The sequence below is a fragment of the Emys orbicularis genome, chromosome 2 (genome assembly GCF_028017835.1).
Source record: "Emys orbicularis isolate rEmyOrb1 chromosome 2, rEmyOrb1.hap1, whole genome shotgun sequence".
NCBI classification, from domain to species: domain Eukaryota; kingdom Metazoa; phylum Chordata; order Testudines; family Emydidae; genus Emys; species Emys orbicularis.
This window is the reverse complement of record NC_088684.1, coordinates 248,695,378-248,722,001: the sequence shown is the minus strand read 5'-3', so window position 1 is coordinate 248,722,001 and position 26,624 is coordinate 248,695,378. Positions and strand designations below refer to the sequence as shown.

Sequence of the window (26,624 nt, the reverse complement as noted above, 5' to 3'; positions counted from 1 at the left end):
TAGAAATGCATCTACTGGCCTACCACTGACATCAAGATAACATACGCTATGACTTAATACTTGATGACCATTTGCATTGGTGCATTCATCAGCCAGGTATGCACATTTTTTGAATGTGGTGAGAGAATGCTTCACTTTTTCAACTGCTGAGTCTTTCATTGTTGCACCGCAGGCTTCTAACCAGTCAATTGAGTTTCTTGCAGAAAGATAGTGAGCATTTGCCAGTCTTGTTTGGAACCAGTGTCCAACTTCAGGGCTAACAAGTGACAATGCACTTAATATTGGCCTCCAGTTTGTAGCTTGTGATATCTTTTGCTTAAATAGAAAGTATGATGCGGCAGCCATGTTTTTTATAAGGCTTCCTGCATGTCAGTGCACTCCAGAGGCTTGGTGTTTTACAGCCTTTTCACATAGTTTGTCAGCATTGGCTTTGCTGATCGGTTTGGCAAACCAAGCTCCTCCAGTTTTACCAACTGTGGCAGTAGGAAGCTTTCCTTCTTCGTAAGATTCTTTGTAAGAGGTACACCAGTAACCATCTTTTGTTACTTCAATAAATGGGTAAAGTTTGACTGACAAACATCAGGAACTGCCTTTAGATTGTGGCGACACGGTTTCTTTAGTAGATAGCTGGATTTGTACTTCGGGCTGTTCAGATGTGGATATACCACTAGAACCTTCAGATGACATGTTGGCATATTCTTAGTTCTTGGTATGTTCTTCATCTTGGTTGGTTTTTGAGGCCTTTGTGTGGAAAAACTGTTGTTTTTTATCTTTTCATTTTAATTTTGACCTGCAACATTTAAAACAGATATGAATAAATTAAATGTTTTGATAGGATAATGCAAATTAAACCAAAACACATAAGTTTTAGATTTCTAAAACAAAAAATATTAAAAAATTTTAAAAAATATTTAATTTAAATTGACCTACAAAATTTATTATAATATAATACAAATGTTTAGTATAGAAACTCCCTGAGAGAACGACCTCTTGAGATAGTGACAATGCAAGATAACGACCTTGGCAAATAATGCATTTTAAAAATCTTGGCCGACTAGGAAACGTGCATTTATATAAGTTTTCCAGTCACAAATCTAACATTCTGGAGCAAACTCACTAAAACATACTAAATCAAGTTGTCCCAAGAATGAGAAAGTATATTAATTCCTTCCATATATGTATAAACTTTAATGACATATCAATAAAAAAAGGAGTTAAACTTACTGTGGCTGCCAGGTTGCTGTAAGCAAGTTTTGTATGTTTTCATTGGCAAGGTGATTTGGTGCTAACTCTCAGCCCCACATTTTAAACATCAAAAACACCAATAAACATCAGCTTTTGAATCTGATGATTTACTGTTGTTTATCAATCATAATTTGAAATTATTAGGCCAACCAACATTCTTGAATTGAATGTGCCATTGTCATAACAAATGCAGCTGTGTGAAGAAGCTAGTCTTTGTTCATACTTTTCACAACTACTAAGCTTTTTACAAGTATTTTATCATATATATGCTTTTAAAGTGTGTATTAATGTTTCAATTTCAATTAAAATTTCAAATCAACAACTAAATGGATTTTTTTCCAACTAGCAAACGGGCTTCCCGAGGTGCTGCGCTAGGTGGCTGGTGGCGATGCGGGGCCGCGGCCCCTCGTGCACGTCCCCCATGTGGAACAGTCCCGAGGCTCACGCCGTGGCCGCGCTCTCAGCGACAGGCCACAGAGCCCCCTCGAGAGGCGGGAAACCAGCACTTCCGCTTTCCGACGAGTCCAGCAGTCGCCCTGGCAACAGGGGCGGCATCGGGGCGGGGCTTCCTCTCAGGCCGCCAATCGAACGTGACAAAATCCGTTACCGACGCACTGGTGACGTAGTCAAACGGCGCTTCTTACTGCGTAGAAAACGGAGGGCGCTTGGCGTCTCTATGTTGGGGTTGTCCGGAGACCAAACCCGGAAGTGAAGGCGCCAGCGTCGTATTCGGTTCGGGAGAGCGTCTGAGGCGGGTGCGCGGTGAGTGAGCGGGGCGGAGCTTTCACGCCGCGCGCCACAGGGTGGGTTTCCAGAAATGCCCACTTTGCTCCGGGGGAAGGCGATTTCTTCAAAATGATACATAGAACGAGTGTTTCTGAGGCGGGAAAGCTACAAAAAAAATCCTCCCACTAATGTGTGAATGTTTTTTGTAGCAGAGTAATAATACGTGGGAATTAATGTTTGAATTAAAGTCCAGTTCTGCGGAAAAAACCGTCCTGAAGCTCTTTGTCTTGCAAAGCGGAAAGAAGCGAGCTGCTTAAGAGTTTTGTAAGTGCCTTTGACAATATCATAATATGTGTATGTGCTCCTAATACTATATCCTGTATATGAGTTGGTTTCTTTTAAGTCTTTTTAATGAGACATTACATTTTTGCAAGTTGTCATGGCATTCTCCTCCCTTTCTTGCTACAGAGAAGACATCTGTGCTTTGACGGAATTTTTCATATTGCCACATGAGATGAACTTTAGTCTGAGATCATGTGGTGCTGAGATACCTCAATACTCATGGTAGTATAATAAAGGAGTAATATTGACAGAGGGTTTCATACACATGGGAAATTCTGTTTTCAGTTCAAAGAAGGCTAGCTGGATATTTTTTCTCAGTAGACATATCAATAACAGACAGACAGAAGAGGGTTGAGAATGGAACCTTGGGGTGATGGGAGAGGATTTTACAATCTCAGCTTAAGTATATACAGTGCTTGAATGTTTGTTTGCCTTAGAAATAACTCAAGGCCTTGTCCTAGTTTTAATTTAAAGATGAGTTAGGCAACTAAAGAACAAATATAAAAATCTGTGTTTACTAAAACCATTACAATTCCTTTCTTAACAGTTTCCATATGGATGGACATCACCTGAGTCTTCCTACAGAATTTTAAATCACTTACATTGATCTGTAATTGCAAACATGAGTGGCTCCAAACCTGATATTCTCTGGGCTCCACACCATGTTGATAGATTTGTTGTATGTGATTCAGAATTGAGCCTCTATCACATTGAGTCTGCTGTGAGTTCAGAACTCAAAGCAGGGTCCTTGCGATTATCAGAAGAAACTACAGCTACATTATTGTCAATAAATTCAGACACGCCATACATGAAATGTGTGGCTTGGTATCCTAAATATGATCCTGAATGTCTTCTAGCCGTTGGACAAGCAAATGGTCGAGTTGTCCTTACCAGTCTGGGCCAGGATCACAACTCAAAGTCCAAAGAGCTGATAGGAAAAGAATTTGTTCCAAAACATGCACGGCAATGTAATACCTTAGCGTGGAATCCATTGGACAGCAATTGGCTTGCTGCTGGCCTAGATAAACATCGGGCTGACTTTTCAGTATTGATCTGGGATATAAGTAGCAAATACACTCCAGAGAGTGCAGTTGCCACAGAGAAAGTGAGACTTTCAGCTGGAGATGCTGAAGCTGGGCTGGTAGTGACAAAGCCGCTTTATGAATTGGGACAGAATGATGCTTGTCTTTCTCTTTGCTGGCTTCCACGGGACCAGAAACTTCTTTTAGCTGGAATGCACCGAAACTTGGCTATCTTTGACCTTAGAAATACAAGCCAAAAAATGTTTGTAAATACCAAGGCAGTTCAGGGAGTGACTGTAGACCCATACTTCCATGATCGTGTGGCTTCCTTCTATGAAGGTCAGGTTGCCATATGGGATCTCAGAAAATTTGAAAAGCCTGTTTTGACCCTGACAGAGCAACCAAAGCCCCTAACAAAAGTAGCTTGGTGTCCAACAAGAACTGGACTGCTAGCTACTTTAACTAGGGATAGTAATATTATTAGATTGTATGATATGCAGCATACTCCCACACCTATTGGAGATGAAACTGAACCTACAATAATTGAACGAAGTGTGCAACCATGTGAAAATTATATTGCTTCCTTTGCATGGCATCCCACAAGTCAAAATCGAATGGTAGTTGTGACTCCCAACAGAACTATGTCTGACTTCACAGTTTTTGAAAGGATTTCTCTGGCATGGAGTCCAGTTACATCTCTTATGTGGGCTTGTGGCCGACACTTGTACGAATGCACAGAGGAAGGACAGGCTAGTTCCTTAGAAAAAGACATAGCCACTAAAATGCGTCTCAGGGCTTTATCCAGGTATGGCCTTGATACTGAACAGGTCTGGAGAAACCATCTTCTAGCTGGAAATGAAGATTCTCAGCTGAAGTCACTTTGGTACACTCTGCACTATATCCTTTAAAATGTAAAATAAGGGATGTTGTAAAGGAACCTTATATACAGATCAGTCTCTATATAAACAATTTGTATTTCATACTGAATGTGTAAAGAGCTTATAATGTAAACAGTGCAAGATATTGCAAATACTTAAGAATTGAAATTCTACTTTTCCAAATCCCAGGGGAAAAAATAATGGAGGGAAAAACCTATTGTCCTAGTATTTTTCTTTCTAGATGTGTTTGTCCTTCATCTCCCCAGGACATTTCAAAATTCACTTACAGAGGCAATCCAATACCCATTTGCATGATCAGGGTAATGCTTACATTTCATTTAAATTAAATATGGTCTCTTTATTTTTTGTAACTGTATTTTAGGAAATGTTTCATTGTTACAAGTGAAATATCTACTCTTCAGAGTGTATTGTAAGGACTAACTAATGTTCGTAAAGCACTTTGAAGATTAAAAGTAAGTGCTAAACGTATTTGTTTTCATGCATGATTGCATAGGACTCTAAAAATCTATCTGAATAGTTCCAAACCTTTTAGACAGTTGTATACTTTTCCTGATTTAGGGCCCAGTCACATTTACAAACCTGGAGGCAGTTAAATACTTCAGAATGTAGAAGTACCCCCCTGCCTAGTGGAAACTGGGTCCATTCCTTGCTATATCCCTGGCTACCATTTGGGTGAAAAGCAACACACGTTTGTGGACAAACTGTAAAAAGCAGTCACCTTTTGCTCCCTGCGCACTTTCACTAAGGGCTTGTCTACATGGGAAAACTTACCAGCATAGTTATACCATTATAATTATACCTGTAAATTTCCCCATGTAGATAAGCACGAATATTTACAGGCTATGGACTTGTCTATACATACAGTTATTCAGAAACAGCTCGTCCAGAATATGCCTTCTTTCTGTTTAGCTACGTCCACTTTGAAAGTGGGTTAAGATAAACAGGAACAAGGCACTTTTGGAATAGGAGTGTCTACACATGGACTTATTCAGGAATAATTTCATGTATAGAAAGAGACCTCAACATTTAGCGCTTGACACTTTTGGATGCTGGGTAGGCACTTAAGGGGAGAATCCATTAATTAAGTTTCTTGTTGAAGAGACTTGACCTTTCTCCATACACCCTTTCCCTAAATTTAGTCCCTTTAGATTTTTGCTTATGTAGACTGTACCTGCCCTTCATTTTATTGAGGGGTGCTATTCAGAATCCTAGTGAGTGAGCTAAGGCCAGCCAATCCATAAACAAATTAGCAAGTAAGGAAATCTTCTTTGACAGCAGTGCATGGTACCGTTTTCTTACATCATGTTAATTTATTAAAATTTAGTAGTTCATTTTGCTTACAATGTTCCATTAGTGTGGTGATCTGCGTGACCATCCTATTGTGGAGAGGCTGGTATGTAAGACTACTTGAATAGAAGCACATTTGAAAGAATGGGGTCTTTTTCCTGTAATTAAACATTAAGACTTTTTCATGTTTCCTAAACGTGTGAATACTTATGAAACAGTATACTGAAGATATGGATCAGAAGCTTACAGGAAACAAAGGGTCCTTAGTTTATGCAGGCATTAAATCAATTGTGAAGTCATCTTTGGGTAAGAACATTACTACTTTAATAATAATTCTACTGTAGCATGTTTACAAAAACTTTGTGGAGACCGGTATGGTTTGTCACATGTACAAAATTGTTAACTTGTTAGAATGCACGTTACAGTATATGGAAAAAATGAATATGCAGAAAGATGATGCAGAAGCACAAGTAAACATCAATTTCTAATTGGCTCTTGGATAAATCCCGTATATACTCGATCATAAGCCAGTTTGTTTATAAGCCGACCCCCCCCCTCCCCACCCCCCCCAAGATGGATAAGTAAAAATGGAAAATTTTTATAACCCGTTCATAAACTGACCCTATAATTCAGGGGTCAGCAAACTTTGGCTCCCAGACCATCAGGATAAGCTGCTGGTGTCTCTGAGGATGTCTCTGACCTGGCTGGAGCTGCTCTGGCAGACTGGGCCACGCAGCCGCAGCATGTTCCAGTGGGCTGGGCCGGGCAGCGTGGCCGCAGCGTGCTCCGGCGCCCGGGCCGCGTGGTCACAGCCTGCTCTGGGGGCTGGGGCCAAGCGGCACGGCTGCAGCCTGCCAGCCCTGGTGCTGCAGCTCCTTTGGAGACTGGGGGGGAGCAGTGTGGCCAGAAGTGGAGAGACTCTGGCTCCGCCTCTTCCCTTCTGGCTGTGCTGCCTCTCCTTGCTCCCTCTGTTGGGGGAGGGGAAGAGGGAACTATGTCCCACCTCTCCCTCTTTATACCCGTTCATAAGCCGACTCCCGTCTCTGGTGCTTCCCTTTTTTTACTAAAAAAATTCAGCTTATGAACGAGTATATACGGTAATTTGAAACGAAACATAATTTTTCTTGCAATAGCACCCAGAATTTCTGGTTTGCTTTGAAAGTCTGTTAACATAGCGCAAGCTGGGTTTCAACTTATTTGAAAGGTCATGAAGATTTATTTCAAACATTGCTTTTCTTGATGTTATGTAAAAGCTTGAAAATGACTCTTTTTCTGTAATCATTTGACAATATAATTTTTTTCTGAGTAAGAATGCAGCAGCAGCCAAATAGACTTTGTACTGGTTACTACTTTGTATATGTCAGAATAATATAATCAGTGATGTAAACCAAAATACTGAGTAAGTCCTCCATGTGTGTGAAAGAGACAGAGAGAGGGGTGTGTGTGTGTGTGTATATATACACATTATCACCCTCTTATCTACATGCCATGTGCTTGCTTAGCTGAATAAAAAGATGTTTCACTTATATCAGTCTTGCTTCAAGGAGCTTATAGAAGATGTGGCTAAGCCCCTTGAAGCAAGAATCATGTCTTTTTATTCTGGGAGGCACCTGGAACGTGTTTGGCTGCTGAGAGAAATAATGAACCGTAGAATACTAGTAATAACAGAAGCATGTGCTGTTCTGTCACTTCTTTCCTTTTTAAGCTTAATTTTTTCAGATTTGAAAAAGCAAATCTTGTTACAAAGTTCATAGGAGCAATGAAGAGCAGGGCCGGCTCCAGGGTTTTGGCCGCTCCAAGCAGCCAAACAAACAAAAAAGCCGCGATCGCGATCTGCGGCGGCAATTCGGCGGGAGGTCCTTCGCTCCGAGCAGGAGTGAGGGACCGTCCGCTGAATTGCCGCCGAACAGCTGGACGTGCCGTCCCTCTCCGAAGTGGCCGCCACAAGCACCTGCTTGGTAAGCTGGTGCCTGGAGCCGGCCCTGATGAAGAGTTTCCAGAATGTTGTGTTGGTAAGAAGACTTGATCGGAAATAAGTATCAGTTTGATGTACATGCTAAGAAGCCATGTATTTACAACAAATTCTATTCTATACTAATGCTAAAACAAAAGTTTAGTAAATGTTCCTTTGTAAAACTAACTTTGTTTTCAATGAAGCCTGAGATTAAAATGTTGCAAATTGTCTGTCAAATAATTTAAATTGTGTTTCTTCTTAGGAACAACAGAGAATTTGAGGCATAGCAGGAGTGGGTCCGATAGGCAGGCAGATATTATTCAGTATCTAAGTGAGGAGAGGTCATTGGCCTTGCAGCTCTGTGGGTGGATAAAGAAGGGAACAGATCTAGATGTGGAACCCTTTCTAAATTCTTTGGAACAAGAAGGAGACTGGGAGAGAGCTGCTGCTGTGGCACTTTTCAACTTGGACATACGGCGAGCAATACAGATCCTAAATAAAGGAGCTTCTTCTGAAAAAGGTATATTTTGTACCTTCTAATTTTTTATTTTTATTTTTTTGGTTGCGGATAACTTGCCTTACTGTTACTAGATCAGTTTTCCCTTCCATAGAAACCCCATCAGGGCATTAATGGCAGCAAGTGAACACCCACCCTTGATGCACTTAATTCAGTGAGGGTTGGATTGGGCCCCATGTTGGTGAGGGGTGAAAACATTATCTAGTATTTAACCAATTCTAATCTGTTGCTCCCTTCTTTAATGCATTATTGGTCTTAGTCTCTTGAAAGAGCAAGGGATGATCTCATGCCCTGTACAAAATACATCCACTAGAACCCTAGAAATGCTGATACCTAGTCCAGTACCCAAGACCAATCTTTTTTCTTTTATGGAGGTGTGTTTGTTTTATATTATGTAAATAGATTGCTTTTCATTAGTTTAATGTTTAGTGATGCAGGAAGCGAGGAAAGTATGTCTGAGTGTCAGCATATGTGGGCTATTTCAGATTACTGTAAAGTTCTTATTGGACAAGTGCTTCTAAATTTTTATCCCTATACTTGGTGGTTTTTGTTAATCAGGTGATCTGAACCTCAATGTAGTAGCAATGGCTTTATCAGGATATACAGATGAGAAGAACTCCCTTTGGAGAGAAATGTGCAGCACTCTAAGATTACAACTAAACAACCCCTACTTGTGTGCCATGTTTGCTTTTCTGACAAGTGAATCTGGTTCGTATGATGGAGTTTTGGTAAGCAAATTTGTCATACTAAACCTCCTTTAACTGTATACATACAGAGGCCTATATATGAATTCTTTGAATTTAATTCTAATTAGAATGTATTCTTGTTTACTTCCTCCTGATGCTCATTGCTGTTTTCTCATGAATATTTCCTTTTAAAAAAATCCTATGATATTCATGAATAATCTATAAAGATGGAATAAAATTCTAGCTAAAAATGTCAACGTTCGCTTCATAGTAAAACTTAAGAGTTTAATTTAGGTTTTTTTCTTTAATTGTAAACTCATTGTAAAACTATACAAAACTACATGAATAACCCTTTAAATTTATAGTTGGGATCTTCTCTCTTTCAAACAATAAAAGACAATGTTAAGAAAATACTTAAGCAGGTAGGGAAGCAAATGAGTGAGAAGATAGTAAAAGGGGAGGGAAGGGAAAGCAAATTGAGAAAGTAGAGAAGTTCATCAGATTTCCCCCATGTTTTCCCTTAAGTGAGCATTCCAATTCACTCAATTGTCTTCTTTGTTGTTTTCTAGCAAATTTTAAAAAACGGATCTTTTAAAATATTTAAAAGATTGACTACCTTGCTTAGGCTATCTTCTGGAAAAACAAATCAAAATTTCTTAAAACAGCTGGCATAATAGAATAGGGTAATCCTATGCATAGGGCCCTACCAAATTCACGGCCATGAAAAATGCGTCACGGACCATGAAATCTGGTCTTTTGTGTGCTTTTACCCTATACTGTACAGATTTCACGGGGGAGACCAGCGTTTCTCAAATTGGGGGTCCTGACCCAAAAGGGAGTGTGTGTGTGTGTGTGTGTGTGTGTGTGTGAGATATATCACGGTATTGCCACCCTTACTTCTGCATTGCCTTCAGAGCTGGGCGGCCAGAGAGCGGCCATTGTTGGCCAGGTGCCCAGCTCTGAAGGCAGCGCCCCAGCAGCAGCAAAGAAGTAAGGATGGCAATATCCTACAATGCCATGCTTGCTTCTGCACTGCTGCTGGTGGCAGCTCTGCCTCCAGCGCTGGGCTCCTGGCCAGCAGCCACCGCTCTCCAGGTGCTCAGGTCTGAAGGCAGCGCCGCCCCCAGCAGCAACGCAGAAGTAAGGGTAGCAGTACCACTCTTTTTCTCCCCCGCTAACTTTGCGACCCCACTCCCTACAACTCCTTTTTGGGTCAAGTCCCTCAGTGATTGGGGGAAGGGAGGCAAGAAAGTGCCGTGCATCACTTAACAGAAACTGTTCTGGCCAGTGTAAGGATCAGTGTTAACTGGCATCAAAGGGATAGCTGTCCAGACATTGTGAAGGAAAGCAGTCATGACATAAAGTGAGGCTGAGATGAATGTTCTCCCTTTCAGCAAATGTGCACCCTCTCTCTCCAGGATGTGGGGGAATAAGAGCAAATGGAAATCTATGAACTGCTAACCCTCCTTAGAATAATCCACCAAAACACTAAAAACCAGTCACAGGGGTCTAAGAAGGGATTGGCAAAAGGTAACACAAACATGGCCAACAAGATAAAGGGAAGGATAATAAATACAGGTGGTGGGTTTTTTTTTTTTTTTAAATTAAAAAGTCTAGATTTCCCCCCCACCCCCCGTTTACCTTAAAATTAAAATAAAATAAAATAAAGACAGGCTGGAATTCCCAATGAAAAATACAATTTCTTCTGTTTATCATTTTTACAGTGCAGGTATTTGTAATAAAAATAGTGAGCACTGTACACTTTATTCTGTGTTGTAATTTAAATTAGGGCTGTCGATTTAATCGCAGTTAACTCACATGATTAACTCAAAAAATTTTGATTAATCGCAGTTACAATACAATACCAATTGATTACAAATATTTGCACTAAAAATGATAAATGAAACGGTATTTTTCAATTCATCTCATAAGTATCATAATGCAATCTCTTTATCGTGAAAGTGCAATTTACAAAATCTAGATGTTGTTACATAACTTCACTCAAAAACAATGTAAAACTTCAGAGCCTACAAGTCCACTCAGTCCTACATCTCGTTCAGCCAATTGCTAAGACAAACAAGTTTGTTTACATCTAGGGGAGTTAATGCTGCTGGCTTCTTTATTTACAATGTCACCTGAAAGTGAGAACAGGCATTCGTATGGGACTTTTGTAGTCGGCATTGCAAGGTATTTACGTGCCAGATATGCTGAACATTCCTATGCCCCTTCATGCTTCAACTACCATTCCAGAGGACATGCTTCCATGCTTATCTCGCTCATTTAATAATAATAATAATAATTAAAAAAAGCGTTTAATTAAATTTGTGACTGAACTCCTTGGGGGGGAGAATAGTATATCTCCTGCTCTATTTTATCTGCCATATATTTCATATTCTAGTAGTCTCGGATGATGACTCAGCACATCTTCATTTTAAGAACACTTTCGCTGCAGATTTGACAAAATGCAAAGAAGGTACCAATGTGAGATTTCTAAAGAGAGCTAAGCACTCGACCCAAGGTTTAAGAATCTGATGTGCCTTCTAAAATTTGAGAGGGAAGAAATGTGGAGCATGCTTTCAGAAGTCTTAAAAGAGCAACACTCCAATGCGGGACCTACAGAACGTGAATCACCAAAAAAAAGAAAATCAGCCTTCTGCTGGTGGCATCTGACTCGGATGATGAAAATGAACATGTTGGTCCGCACTGCTTTGCATTGTTATCAAGCAGAACTTGTCCTCAGCATGGACGCATGTCCTCTGGAATGGTGGTTGAAGCATGAAGGGACGTGAATATTTAGCGCATCTGGCATGTAAAAAAATCTTGCGATGCCGGCTACAACAGTGCCATGAGAACACCTATTCTCACTTTCAGGTGACGTGAACAAGAAGCAGGCGGCATTATCTCCTGCAAATGTAAACAAACTTGTTTTGTCTGAGTGATTGGGTGAAGAAGAAATAGGCCTGAATGGACTTTGTTTTATTTTTTGAATGCAGTTATATTTTGTACATATTTCTACATTTGTAAGTTCAACTTTCGTGATAGAGATTGCACTACAGTACTTGTATGAGGTGAATTGAAAAATACTATTTTGTTTCTTACAGTGCAAATACTTGATTAAATATAAAGTGAGCACTGTACACTTGTATTTTGTGCTATAATTTAAATCAATATATTTGAAAATGAAGAAAAAAATCCAAAAATGGTTATTAAATTTCAATTGGTATTCTATTGTTTAACAGTGCGATTAATCACTATTAATATTTTTAATCGTGATTCATTTTTTTGAGTTAATTGCGTGAGTTAACTGTTATTAATCGACAGCCCTACTTACAATGTGTGACTGTAGACAGCAATTGTGTGGTTATCCTCTGATTATGTTGCCAGTATGTGGTACCTTCACAATTGTTCTCTGAACCTGTTTAGGAGATAAACCAAGTTTAACTGTTTGGTGTTCCACAGAATGCTTATAAGAGTTCTAACTTTGGGCTTTTGGTCTGTATGGATGAGATTAGAGGAGCTGTAAAATAACTGAATATTTGTACCCATAAGCCAACAGCTAGAAAGATATATCTATCTTGTTTAAATAGACAAGGGCCTGGTCTACACTACGAGTTTAGGTCGAATTTAGCAACGTTAATTCGAATTAAGCCTGGACACGTTCACACAACGAAGCCCTTTTTTCGACTTAAAGGGCCCTTTAAACCGGTTTCTTTACTCCACCTCCGAGGGGATTAGCGCTAAAATCAGCCTTTGCGGGTCGGAATTGGGGTAGTGTGGACGGAATTCGATGTTATTGGCCTCCGGGAGCTATCCCACAGTGCTTCATTGTGACCGCTCTGGACAGCACTCTCAACTCAGATGCACTGACCAGGTAGACAGGAAAAGCCCCGCAAAAGTTTGAATTTCATTTCCTGTTTGCCCAGCGAGGAGAGCACAGGTGACCACGCAGAGCTCATCAGCACAGGTAACCATGATGGAGTCCTAGGATCGCAAAAGAGTTCCATCATGGACCGAACGGGAGGTACGGGATCTGCTCGCCATATGGGGAGATGAATCAGTGCTAGCTGAACTCCGTAGCAGTAAACGAAATGGCAAAATATTAGAAAAGGTCTCCAAGGCCATGAAGGACAGAGGCCATAACAGGGACGCACAGCAGTGCCGCGTGAAAATTAAGGAGCTAAGGCAAGCCTACCACAAAGCCAGAGAGGCAAACGGAAGGTCCGGGGCAGAGCCGCAAACATGCCGCTTCTACCCGGAGCTGCATGGGATCCTAGGGGGTGCAGCCACCACTACCCCAACTGTGTGCTATGACTTCGTCAATGGAGAAACATGCAACAGGGAAGCGGGTTCGGGGTACGAGGAAGATGAGGATGAAGATAATGTAGATAGCTCACAGCAGCAAGGAAGCGGAGAAACCGGTTTCCCCAACAGCCAGGATATGTTTATCACCCTGGACCTGGAACCAGTAACCCCCGAACTCACCCAAGGCGTGCTCCCAGACCCTGAGGGCCCACAGGGGACCTCTGGTGAGTGTACCTTTGTAAATATTACACATGGTTTAAAAGCAAGCGTGTTTAATGATTAATTTGCCCTGGCAATCGCGGCCAGTACAGCTACTGGAAAAGTCTGTTAATGTGTATGGGGATGGAGCGGATATCCTCCAGAAAGCTCTCCTTCATGTACTCCCAAAGCCTTTGCAAAAGGTTTCTGGGGAGGGCTGCCTTATCCCGTCCGCCATGGTAGGACACTTTACCACGCCAGGCCAGTAGCACGTAGTCTGGAATCATTGCATAACAAAGCATGGCAGCGTATGGTCCTGGTGTTTGCTGGCATGCAGACAACATCCATTCCTTATCTCTCTTTGTTATCCTCAGGAGAGTGATATCATTCACGGTCACCTGGTTGAAATGGGGTGATTTTATTAAGGGGGACATTCAGAGGTGCCCGTTCCTGCTCGGCTGAACAGAAATGTTCCCCGCTGTTAGCCACGCGGTGGGGGGAGGGGTGAAGTGATCATCCCAGAGAATTGGGTGTGGGGGGGGGGGGTAGTTGGGTTTGTGCTGCATGTTAACCCAGAAACCGCAGCCCCTCCTTTTACATTGCAAACCCATTTTAAATGGCCAACCTACGGGGTGCTTGGTATGGGAAATGAGGGCACTACTGTTTGAAACCATTCCCACATGATAAGAAGGTTAAAAAAGCCAAAAGACTGTGGCTTACCATGGCTGCCTGCAAGCCGAAATCTGTTGCCTGGCACTGCGTGAGTGATCTCTCACACCAAACCAGCAGGCCCTCAATATAAGAGGAAAAATGCGACCTTGTAACGAAAGCACATGTGCTGTGTAATGTGAACAGCAAAATTTAACGTGAAAGAGTGTACCCATTGTTCTCTAAAATGTCTTTTTTAACCACCTCTCCCTTCTCCTCCACCAGCTGCAAATGTTTCTCCTTCACAGAGGCTAGCAAAGATTAGAAGGAGAAAACAGCAGACTCGGGATGATATGTTCTCAGAACTCCAGATGTCCTCCCACGCTGACAGAGCACAGCAGAATGCGTGGAGGCAGTCAATGTCGGACTACAGAAAAGCACAATATGAACGAGAGGAGGGGTGGCGGGCTGAATCGCGGGATGAACAGAGCAAGTGGCGGGCTGAAGATGATAGGTGGCGTCAGCTTGCAGACAGAAGGCAAGAGTCAATGCTCCGGCTGCTGGAGCATCAAACTGATATGCTCCAGCGTATGGTTGAGCTGCAGGAAAGGCGCAGGAGCAGAGACCGCTGCTACAGTCCCTGTGTAACCAACAGCCCTCCTCCCCAAGTTCCATAGCCTCCTCACCCAGACGCCCAAGAACATGGTGGGGTGGGGGGGGCCTCCGGCCACCCAGTCACTCCACCCCAGATGATTGCCCGAGCATCAGAAGGCTGGCCTTCAATAAGAGTTAAAGTTTTAAACTGCAGTGTGTCCTTTTCCTTCCCTCCCCCACCCATCGCGGGCTACCTTGGCAATTATCCCCCTAGTTGTGTGATGAATTAATAAAGAATGCATGAATGTGAAGTAACAATGAATTTATTGGCTCTGCAAGCAGTGCTCGAAGGGGGGAGGGGAGGGTGGGGTGGTTGGTTTACAGGGAAGTAGAGTGAACGGGGTGTGGGGGGGCGGAGGGTTCAAGGAGAAACAAACAGAAGTTTCACACCGTAGCCTGGCCAGTCACAAAACTCGTTTTCAAAGCTTCTCTGATGCGCACCACGCCCTGCTGTGCTCTTCTAACCGCTCTGGTGTCTGGCTGCACGTCATCAGCGACCAGGCGATTTGCCTCAACCTCCCACCCCGCCATAAATGTCTCCCCCTTACTCTCACAGATATTGTGGAGCGCACAGCAAGCAGCAATAACAATGGGGATATTCTTTTCGCTGAGGTCTGAGTGAGTCAGTAAGCTGCGCCAGCGTGCTTTTAAGTGTCCAAATGCACATTCCACCACCATTCGGCACTTGCTCAGCCTGTAGTTGAACAGGTCCTGACTACTGTCCAGGCTGCCTGTGTACGGCTTCATGAGCCATGGCATTAAGGGGTAGGCTGGGTCCCTAAGGATCACGATAGGCATTTCAACATCCACAATGGTTAGTTTCTGGTCTGGGAAGAAAGTCCCTTCCTCCAGCTTTCGAAACAGACCAGAGTGCCTGAAGACACGAGCATCATGTACCTTTCCCGGCCATCCCATGTTGATGTTGGTGAAACGTCCCTTGTGATCCACCAGGGCTTGCAGCAGCATTGAAAAGTACCCCTTGCAGTTTATGTACTCGGTGGCTTGGTGCTCCGGTGACAAGATAGGGATATGGGTTCCGTCTATTGCCCCACCACAGTTTGGGAATCCCATTGCAGCAAAGCCATCCGCTATGGCCTGCACGTTTCCCAGAGTCACTACCCTTGATATCAGCAGGTCTTTGATTGCCCTGGCAACTTGGATCACAGCAGCCCCCACAGTAGATTTGCCCACTCCAAATTGATTCCCGACTGACCGGTAGCTGTCTGGCGTTGCAAGCTTCCACAGGGCTATCGCCACTCGCTTCTCAACTGTGAGGGCTGCTCTCATCCTGGTATTCTGGCGCTTCAGGGCAGGGGAAAGCAAGTCACAAAGTTCCATGAAAGTGCCCTTACGCATGCGAAAGTTTCGCAGCCACTGGGAATCGTCCCACACCTGCAACACGATGCAGTCCCACCAGTCTGTGCTTGTTTCCCGGGCCCAGAATCGGCGTTCCATGGCATGAACCTGCCCCAGTAACACCATGATTTGCACATTGCTGGGGCCTGTACCTTCTGTGAGGTCTATGTCCATGTCAATTTCCTCATCACTCTTGTCGCCGCGCTGCAATCGCCTCCTCGGCTGGTCCTGGTTTTGCTTTGGCATGTCCTGGCTCTGCATATACTCCAGGACAATGTGCATGGTGTTCATAGTGCTCATAATTGCCGCGGTGATCTGAGCGGGCTCCATGATCCCAGTGCTATGGCGTCTGGTCTGAAAAAAGGCGCGAAACTATTGTCTGAGGAAGGGAGGGAGGGGCAAGTGACGACATGGCGTACAGCTACAGGGAATTAAAATCAACAAAGGTGGCTGTGCATCAGGGAGAAACACAAACAACTGTCACACAGAATGGCCCCCCCCAAAGATTGAACTCAAAACCCTGGGTTTAGCAGGCCGTTGATTTCACGGAGGGAGGGGGAAGCAAATGAATACAGAACAAATCTATTTTTTACATTTTAAGCTGGCAGCCGACGGTGCAGCATGACTGATAGTCCTCGGCATCTTCTGGGTGCTTGGCAGAAAATGTGTACTACAACTGATAGCCGCCATCATCATTGGGAAGGCAGCAGAATATGACTGGGGGACATACGGAGTTTCAGCCATCATCTGATGATACCAGTCGTAATACACCATCTACTGCCAAAAGGCAAGGGGCTGCTGCTGTGTAGCAATGCAGTACCACGTCTGCCGGCACCCAGATGACATATGGTGACTGTGAGCTGAGCTGAGCGGGCTCCATGCTTGGCATGGTATGTTGTCTGCACAGGTAACCCAGGTAAAAAGGCGCGAATCGATTGTCTGCCGTTGCTCTGACGGAGGGGGAGGGGCCTGACGACATGTACCCAGAACCCCCCGCGACACTGTTTTGCATCATTCAGGCATTGGGATCTCAACCCAGAATTCCAATGGGCGGCGGAGACTGTGGGAACTGTGGGATAGCTACCCATAGTGCAACGCTCCGGAAGTCGACACTAGCCTCGGTACTGTGGACGCGGTCCGCCGACTTAATGCACTTAGAGCATTTTATGTGGGGACACACACAATCGGCTGTATACAACCGATTTCTATAAAACCGGCTTCTATAAATTCGACCTAATTTCGTAGTGTAGACATACCCTGAGTTCTTTGGGGTCGGAAGTCTCTTACCCTGTTTGTACAGTGTCCAATACAATGGGTGCAGGTCTCATTTGAGGTCTCTAGTGCTACTGTAATACCAATAATAAATAACAGAAGTATTGAGGTTATTTTAATGTCTTTAATATGATTTTTTTTCAAGAAAGACAATTTAATAGCACCATCTACTTCATTTCAGCACCTTCTCCGATCTTTCTTCTCTCACTTGCACATGTTTTCCAGCCTTCTCCTTTTTTCACCCTGCATGTATCCCTGCTGCTCGGATGTATTCTCCACTATACATGCTGGAAGCAGTATGGACCAGCACTGTGACTTGCCAGCTTTTCATAGACTGAAGTGCAATTTATTGGATCAGGCTCTTTGCCATTGTGGTAGATTGCCCCTGGTAATGGTTTTGTGACTAAGCCTAAGCATAAAAAGGTACCTGAAAGAGTTAATATCACAATGTGAGGACACCTCTTATTCATGTGCATAATGAAATTCATGTCATTAGTTATACAGTAAGCCTACTGTTCTGTTTAGAAATGAGTGATTTGGAAATTTGAGCTTTATATTGCCATATGTATCTATCTTTCCCCACAGTATGAGAATAAGGTAGCAGTACGAGACAGAGTGGCATTTGCTTGTAAATTCCTCAATGATGCACAGGTGAGTGTGTGTTTGAATATTAGCATAAGCTGATATGCCATCCTGTATCTTTAATCAGAACCTTTTATAGAAAATTCTAAAAGTGTGAATAATGGAAGTAATGATACAATGTGTTCCTTTCCTGAAAATAAAAAGGAATATATTAACTATTGTATAATCTGAAAATCTGATTTCCAATTGTGATAATTTAAGGTCAATATTAATACTTTCACTATTTTTATAGCATGTTACTATGTTAATGTATTTCTAATAGGATACACATACTGTTAATGCCATAGTCATAATCCCTGATATATCTTTACTAGCAATTTTATAATTATAGTGTCTTATTCCACAACTGATTCTGCGTAGGTGATTTCCCATTTAATTCAATGGTGCTTCATGCTGACAGAGTTCTGCTTGCATGGTGTCAATGGCTGGATCAGGACCAAACTGTGTAGAGGAGGTTTTCACAATCTGTCTCTTGGTTGCCCTTCCTTCTCCTTTGTCTGGCTCACATACACATGGTCAGGTTAGCAAACAAAAATTAAGCATCCTTCAATTAGTGATCTTATCTAGGCATGTGAATTTGTTTAATCTGTTTTCATGGGAAATGCTTAAACACTTTTTTACATGCCTGTAACAAACTAACCTGATTAAGCTACACAAACTCTTTCTTTGCTGTTTAAATGCTCCATAAATTGTTGTCTAATTCTGAAGAAGCTCTTTCAAAGAGAATGTGCGTTAATCTCTAAGACTTGACTTCAGAGTATGTTTTGTACTGGTAGAACAGCAAACTCTTATATTCCAGATTAAGTTAAGAGAAATCAGATAGGTTGTTTGACAGTAGGAAAGGGTATTTTTAAATTACTGAAATGGTGGGTCATCTTTTGTTTTCCCACCATGTGAGGAAACTTGAGTATGTTTGCCAGGATTTTGACTCTGATGCAATGAAGTGGATGTTTCTGTATTTTAGACTCATTTTTCTGCATAAATTCCAGCAGATACCTCTTAGGGAGAAAATTAATCAAAAAGTTGAAGTGTTAGCACGTGCTAATTGGTCACATTAAAAGGTCATGAGAAGAAAATGAAGGTGGAAATCCTTTATTTTTGTAGCTGAATAGATTCATTGAAAAGCTGACAAATGAATTGAAAGATGCTGGAAACTTGGAAGGAATTCTGCTGACAGGACTGACAAAAGATGGAGTGGACTTAATGGAAAGTTACGTTGATAGAACCGGGGATGTCCAGACAGCAAGCTATTGTATGCTCCAGGTTAGTATTTCTCTCTGAAGTAATTTCAGGTTACTCCATTATTCTTCAGCACTATAGTAATAAATCTTATATAGTGAACTGAAAAGTACTTCTTAGCATGTATTAAAAAAATGAGATATACCATGTATAGCCTATGTAGTTTACTTTCAGTGTTTCATTTGGCACCTTAGAAGCAGAGGTTCTCATTAGTCTTTCTGGGGAAAGACATGGAATACTCCTTTCCCCTTCCACTAGCTGGGCTGGGCACACCTAGTCACAGTCTGATACTGATTGAGCTCCCAAGCAGGATCCAGGGATGGTACTCTGAGAAATGTCCCAGTACCTTCCTTACTTCCCAGAAACTGGTGGCAGAGGAACTTGGATTCTTACCATGTCATTGCTTCTGGATTGTGTTGGCAGAGTTGCTGTCACCACCACCATTGACTTTCATACCTACCTTTTGGATAGTGAGTTTAGTCTTCTGATGTCTGGTCCTACTTTTAAAGTCCCGTGGGTCTGGGTTGTTCAGGGATATCGGAGTACAAGTGTTTTCTACCTGACAAGAAGACTTAAGCTTGGGGTAAATATTAGATACACTGGTGCAGAGCTTGAAAAGTGTGTGTGACTGAATGTATCCTGCCATGTCATTACCCCCCTTCTGCTGTGTTCTACATTTTTGATCCTGTACACATGCTGGCTCCCTCTCCCCTTCAGATCTCTCCTCAATTCTGCCTTTTCCCACATTCCCTCCCTTGTACAATACACACAATGAAAATACTAGTTTAAAAAAACCTACCCTGACATTGTGTGCCATGTTACTATAGCAACTGTGTGAAAGCACAGCTTTTTCACACTTGTTTTACATCCTCCTCCCCTTCCTGATGTTATACCTCCGTGTCCTGTCTGTCTTATTTGATTAAATTGCAAGCTCTCTAGTGGGGATCATGTTTGTGTAAAGTGCTATGCACTTGTAAAGCACTATGTAGAAATGTAAAAAACAAAACTTTTTTGTTAATCATAATCAAACTGTGAATTAAAATATTGAATACTTGGACAATAAGCATATCATGCTCCTAACAAAGCTTGGTACAATTATAAGATACATGGGTTTCTGAACAGCACTAAAGCGTAGTATTGCATTGTAGCTCATGTTTGCTGAATTTTTTTATTTTATAGATAATTTTGAATGTTTCTTTTAGTCATACTACATTGTATTGCTTCAGATATCTTTTACTAAATCATGTGAAACCCTCTGAAGAAATACTTGTATTGTGGGGGGATGTAAAATATGTATTAGTCTTACCGTTAATATATTGCGGTTAACGTTTAAAACAAATTGGCGGCAGCCCCCAACCCCAGACCCTGACCGCTGTCGTGTTAACAATTAAACAGTTAACTAATATAATTTGAATAGTTTAAACGGGTACTTTTAAAAACTCTATTTACATCCCTAGTATTGTGTATGTTGGTTTATTTCATGCTTTAGGGTTCTCCGTCCGACGTACTTAAGGATGAGAGGGTTCAATATTGGATTGAGAATTACAGGAATTTGTTGGATGCTTGGAGGTTCTGGCATAAACGAGCAGAATTTGACATCCATAGGAGTAAGCTGGATCCCAGTTCAAAACCTTTAGCACAGGTAAATATGAATTATATTTTTGTGAGCATTTAATAAGGTAAAAAGTTAGTCCTTCAGCACCGCATCCATAGGGTTTCCTTTCACACGTTCATCACAGCGTCTGCTCAGACCTAGCACAGCTTTATGTGCCTTCAGTAGGTCCAGACCTTCCAACCCTTTCTAAAGGATTTGGGACCTTCTTGGACCCAGGGATCCTGTCCATTTGCTGGGGAAGAAGGCTGTGAGGCATTTTAAAACCAGGCTGTTTATCTAAAATTCCTGTCTTTCTGTTGGTCCCTGGAAAATCGAGTGTGAACTAGTATATGTACACCTCTCCAGAGGGTACCTTCAAAGGGCTGACAATGGAGGAAGTGCATTAGCATTCCTCCTCCCTATGAGAGAGGGTACATACTGCCACAACACATACACGATTGCCTTTTTAATGCAATGTACCCCAAAGGTATTCAATAAGGTTTACCTTAATTCATAAGATTTGTTCAGGATATTGTCAGTCTGTCACACATACATAGAGAGGCACGTACTCATTGTTAGCCACATCTTGGCCTCCACCAGCAGAAAGGAAGGCCTGGTTTAAGGCCATGCTGAAAATGTTGCTGCAAGAGCCTGTTAAATGTGTGTAGGGCAGGCAGGCAGGGTGGCGGTGGTCTGACAAAAAGCTGCAATCCTGATTGTTAGATGAGGGGAAAATAGTACTGAAAAAATCCAGTTTCCCCTTACAAAACAGTGGAAATGAAATAAGTTTTCAAGTCTTTTTATTAAAGTAAGCTCGTTTTTGTTCAGTGTTTTTTAGCAGGTGTTTATATAATCATTTTATAAGAGTAGAAACAGGCCTTTCAACAACTTTGATTTCCAGCACTTTCTATGGTGAAAGCCGGTTCCTTCATCCCCTGCTAAAAAGAATCATTCAAACTGCAGCAGTGCATTGAGCTCCACACTTGTCCCATTCCTGTAAGAAAATACTGACACATACGGTGACAAATATTGATTAAAAAGTGCCCTGAATTTATTTGTGTGTGTGTGTGTGTGTGATATAAAATATCTTACATGGCTAAAGACAAGAATCAATATTTTCCCCCTAAAATAGTGTCATGTAGAGTCCTACAGCCTTGTATCTCTCAGGATTCTAAACTTTTGTATCTGTTTACCTTCATGTTCTGTTTAGAACCTCAGATGGGCACTCCTCCTATGTATATTTCAACTCCAATACATTGCTGATATTGACTGTGGGTGGTGTTTTTTTTTTAATTCTGTAGCTTGTGGCCAACTGTCTATTCCTAATGAGATTTTAGCCTTTTCTCTTAAATCAGCAAAGCAAAACTTCGCAATTCATGAACATAACTAGAATTTATTGGTTGTACCCTATTGCAAGTATCTCATTCCTATTATTAATTTTGGCTCTTGTCTGTGTTTTTGTAGGTATTTGTGAGTTGCAATTTCTGTGGGAAATCAATCTCTTATAGTTGTTCAGCCATACCTCATCAGGGCCGAGGTTTTAGTCAATATGGAGTAAGTGGCTCACCAACCAAGTCAAAGGTTACAAGTTGTCCTGGTTGTCGGAAACCCCTTCCTCGCTGTGCACTTTGCCTAATAAATATGGGGACTCCAGTTTCCAGCTGCCCTGGTATGGCACAATGTTAAGAAATTCCTTTTTAATCTTAAAATGCAGTACTATTTAAAGGTGCATGATTAGTGGCCCCTGTTTAATGACATTGCATTTGTATCTCTCTTTCTAGTCTTATTATTTTGAAATACCTCTCTCATTGAGTGAAAGATTCACTGGTTCAAATCCCACCCAGTTCAGTGATGAGACCCCTGATTACAATTGTTTGATGCCTGACAGTTTGGAAATTAGTTGTTCCTGACCGTTTGCCTGTAAGATACCTACTCCCTCAATGAACATGGAGGTTACCCTGTCACTGCTAGAGAGTAGGCTCTCCCAAGTAGATGAGGTACATTCTTGCATTGCAGCCTACTGTTCTTCTGTTGCTGCTACTGCCTATGAAGATGTATGTATTGTATGACTAAGACTTCAGTCTTCTGGAGTCTAGTCACACGTGGGAGAAGTGAGAGTCTAGTAGTCAGAACACAGGACAGGGAAGAACTAAGAATTCCTGATTTCTAATCCTGACTCTAACACAGTTTTCCTTTATGACCTTGGGCAAGTGACTTGACCTCTCTGCTTCAGTAAAATGAGACTAAAACTTAGTTATGTACTTCACAGGGTTATTAGGATCAGCTTGTTTGTAAAGTGATCCCAAGACGGAAATATACTATAGAATTGTTAAGAATTTCATGCTATAAACAAAAAGTAGGTAAAAATACAACTTTAGTAAATGGTATTATTGTATCTTTATTATTGTTGACAAATCTGTAAATGTAGGGTGAAAAACAAAGACAATGGCAGCAAGTTAAAGCCATTAAATATATCCAAGAGACTATGCACTTCTTACTTATTACGTGTACCCTAGAAAGTTTTTAGCTAACTGTTTACATTTTACAGCGACATGAATAAGTTTTAATCCATGCCTTGAAACTAAAAAAAAGCACTTTATATTTCTAAAATGTAATTATAGTAAAACTTATTCTCTCTTCTCCTCTTCCCTGTGACAGGGATGTGTCCTTGATCATGCCCCCTTTTGGCCCTGCAGGTATACAGCCCTCAGCTCCCTCTTGGTGCTTGCAATCACTCACTGAGACCTGGTACTGAGAACAAGATCCACCCCACCCCTTGTTGTGGGCACTCATTAACTTTTTCTTTTTTTTACAGAGTACAAAAACCTCATTGTTAGTCCCTCAAGTCCAACCCTACTGCTGGTACTGTGGTTAATATTGACAAGTGTCTTCTCCCAAGTTCAGGAGTCCACAGCCACTCTTCCTGGAGCAGAGTTATAGCTTAAATGACTCACACTCCTTAAATCAAGAGTCCACAGCTTTCCTGTTGCTGGATTGTATTTCAAAACAGGTTCACTCTCCTTAGGAATTCTCCACTGTCGTCCTGGAGCTGGGTTAGAGTTCAGGCTAGCTTCTCCCCAGCTGGCCCCTCTTTACTCAGTCCTTTCACTTATCACCTTAGAGAGGTTAACAGGGAAGCAGTTCTCCTGCTAGAGTCTCTGGGAGCTCCTCTCTCCAGGAGCACCCTCCTCCAACTGAGCTCTAATAGCCTCCTGTCAGGTCCAGGTGCTCATTAGTTAGCTGCCAACCAGACCCCCATGGCAGTTAATTGCTTACAGATGGGCTCGTTCTCCTTAAAGAAGCCTGTCATGGGTAGACTGGGTCCTGACTCCCCAGAAAGGGCAAGCCATCCTGTGGTGATCCCCCATATGTAAAATGTATGTCTGTCTGCAAAAATTTTATTGCTAACTAGCAAACTAATAATATGTCCTCCACTGTACTGTCATGAGGTTTATTTCATGGCTGTAACAGCCTTCAGTCTTACTGGTTAAATGCTAAACAAATTGTGTTGATGCTTTCTCTCACTAACCATGCTTATAGTTCAGTATTGTGATATTACAGACAGAGAATATAGTATTGTGTTGTCATACATACACACATCTTTCCCAACTGTTTCACCAGTCCATCTTAAGACTTCTTTATTAAATTGTTTCCATTTATAGCTTATTGATAGGTTACTATGCGGTTCTAGAGTAACACTCTTCCAAAGCAGAAAAGAAATCCTCGCAATGAAATAGGTAACATTAGAAAATGTAGCAGTTATTGCAAAAGAAATAGTGTGATATGAAGCTATTAATAGGCAAGCAGAAATTACTGTGACAGTAAGAGCTAAAACAGTAGCTTAGCAATATAATTCTATTGGTTGTTTTATACTTCCTGGTATACTAACATTTTTTCCTGTTTGTTAATTTTGCTAATTACCTGTTGGGGTGGAAGTGATTTTATAAAATCTCAGAATAGAAATGTATTGCAAATACTCTCATATGAAACCTCCTGAGAAGCCAGAATGTAAGATCTTAGTAGTATTGGGAGTACCAAAAAGTCATGTAAAATACACATGGTAACACTGTAAACAACTATAATATTTCAAAATATTTGTGCTCAAATGAGAAATACCATATTGAAGAAAAATGTTCACGCTTTCAAGATAGAATCATTGGTGAAATAACTGTAATTTTCATTTATTTTGGGGTGATAACTTTTTCTTAATTTATCAGTTTATTTCTGCTTCCAAATCAAGCTCCTAATTTCAATTTTAAGTTCTTTAATACTCCAATATAGCACAGATATTGACTGAAAGTTTCTTACCTATCCATAGGAGTATCAAAGTCAGATGAAAAGGTGGATCTTAGCAAGGACAAGAAATTAGCCCAGTTCAACAACTGGTTTACATGGTGCCACAACTGCAGGCATGGTGGTCATGCTGGACACATGCTCAGCTGGTTCAGGTAAACTGACAAAATTAAACATGTAGCCTCTCACATAAATTTATATCTAATGTGCCATATCGGACATACCTCCTTGGCTGTCGTGTTTATTATATATTGTATTTACTTGTCTGGTATTACGTAAAAATATAATTTAAGCCAGGCATACACACAAGTGAACCAAGCTTAAGGTTGAGATTTCAGCTTTAACTCTGCATCTCCTGATTTTTAATCCATGATTTCCAAGTCTTAATATTGCATTAACGCTAGCTTTTGCATGGAATGTATGTCAGCAGAGTCAAATTTCTGCTGCTATCATCCCACAGTGGAGAGTCTGAGCATTTGCTTGAGATTCAAGACAGTTGTGTGTGATTACAAGACACTATAACCAGTAATGGCCAGTCATCCAATTAACCCCTGTGCCATTGTGCTGAAAGCCGTGCCCTACCTAGAAACAGCTGTAGGTGTGAACAAACTTTCTCTTTTCCATGACTGTCTTGGCATATTGGTACTGCTTGATAGTTTGATTTGGAAAGATGTGGGGGAGATCTGTCCTGACATAGGGATCAAAGAAATGGCGAATTCTTGTGGGGGGCAGCCATTGTTAGGGGTGGCCCAACGGAAAGGGAAGCTGGCAGCCTACGGAAGCAGTCTGATAAAGTGGAGAACTTGCTAGCTGGACAAAAGGCTGCTTTTTATCATGGTACTGGGGGTCAGCTATTGCTCAGGATCTAGGAGAGTGTGTTAATTTCACAAATGTAAATAGCGATTTCACGTTGACAGTCCTGACTGTCTTGTTTTTAAATTTTGTGTACTGTGTTTAAAAACATATTCCTTTCTATTTTCTCATGTGATGACAGGTGTCAAATGTCAGGTTCATTGGAGTTCTATTCTGACAGTTTAGCAGCATGGCTAGGATTAGTTTCTAGGTTGCCTCGTGATTTATTGCAAGATGTGGCATGTTGCCCATTAATTATTCTGTGTCATGCACAGTTAGTAGCCTTTTATCCCATTAAACTGTAGGATGTATTAAATTCAGGTGGTCTCTCTCTAGATGTCATGCTATACCTCCTGCAGTTGGTGCCTACTGCTGGCGATATTTGAGCCCAATTTGTCACACTATATTGGACTCCCTGTCTTGAATTTAAACTTTGAATATGGCACCATTTTACATATTAGAAAGATCATTTTCAAAGATGCAGACAGGACAAGGATGAGAGTGTCGTTTTAATTTTATCTACTTCAAGTTGACTGTGTGAAACTTACTTTCTGAGCTTCTATGTCCTTTCTGCCTATATTTTCATAGTTTAAAAGGATTGATCTTCTGCTTTCAGATAACTTATTGCTGATTTATTCTGTATGCTTTATTACTATTTCCAAATTATGTTCAGCTATTGATTTCTTTGATCATGTTGCTGCACAGATTTACGTTTTGGGAAATACAGGACTGAGATTACAAAACTGTTCCTTTACAATTTTATAATCCCCAGTTTCCTTTCTCATCCAGGGACCATACTGAGTGTCCAGTTTCTGCGTGTTCATGTAAATGTATGCAGCTGGATACTACAGGGAATCTCATCCCAGCAGAGACTGTTCAGCCATAAAACAACCGAG

At 41.5% G+C, this 26,624-nt stretch overlaps 1 protein-coding gene across 1 annotated transcript; it reads left to right on the top strand.

Annotated features, from left to right (window-relative positions):
- Positions 1–1,966: 1,966 nt before the first annotated feature.
- On the top strand, positions 1,967–26,624 carry MIOS (meiosis regulator for oocyte development). Its single transcript, XM_065399040.1, has 11 exons — positions 1,967–2,007; positions 2,861–4,232; positions 5,729–5,827; positions 7,738–7,995; positions 8,551–8,720; positions 17,694–17,759; positions 18,855–19,013; positions 20,479–20,631; positions 22,048–22,252; positions 24,902–25,031; positions 26,518–26,624. The coding sequence occupies exons 2-11, from the start codon at positions 2,936–2,938 to the stop codon at positions 26,612–26,614; spliced, it is 2,634 nt and encodes an 877-aa protein (XP_065255112.1). The 5' UTR covers positions 1,967–2,007; positions 2,861–2,935; the 3' UTR covers positions 26,615–26,624.

What these genes read in the sequence shown, in the direction of transcription:
- MIOS (XM_065399040.1), top strand. Translation starts at nt 2,936, where the DNA reads ATGAGTGGCTCCAAACCTGATATTCTCTGGGCTCCACACCATGTTGAT. An exon ending in AATTGTGAAGTCATCTTTGG is followed by an intron (nt 5,828 to 7,737) that starts GTAAGAACATTA and finishes GTTTCTTCTTAG; the next exon opens with GAACAACAGAGAATTTGAGG. An exon ending in GTTCGTATGATGGAGTTTTG is followed by an intron (nt 8,721 to 17,693) that starts GTAAGCAAATTT and finishes CTTTCCCCACAG; the next exon opens with TATGAGAATAAGGTAGCAGT.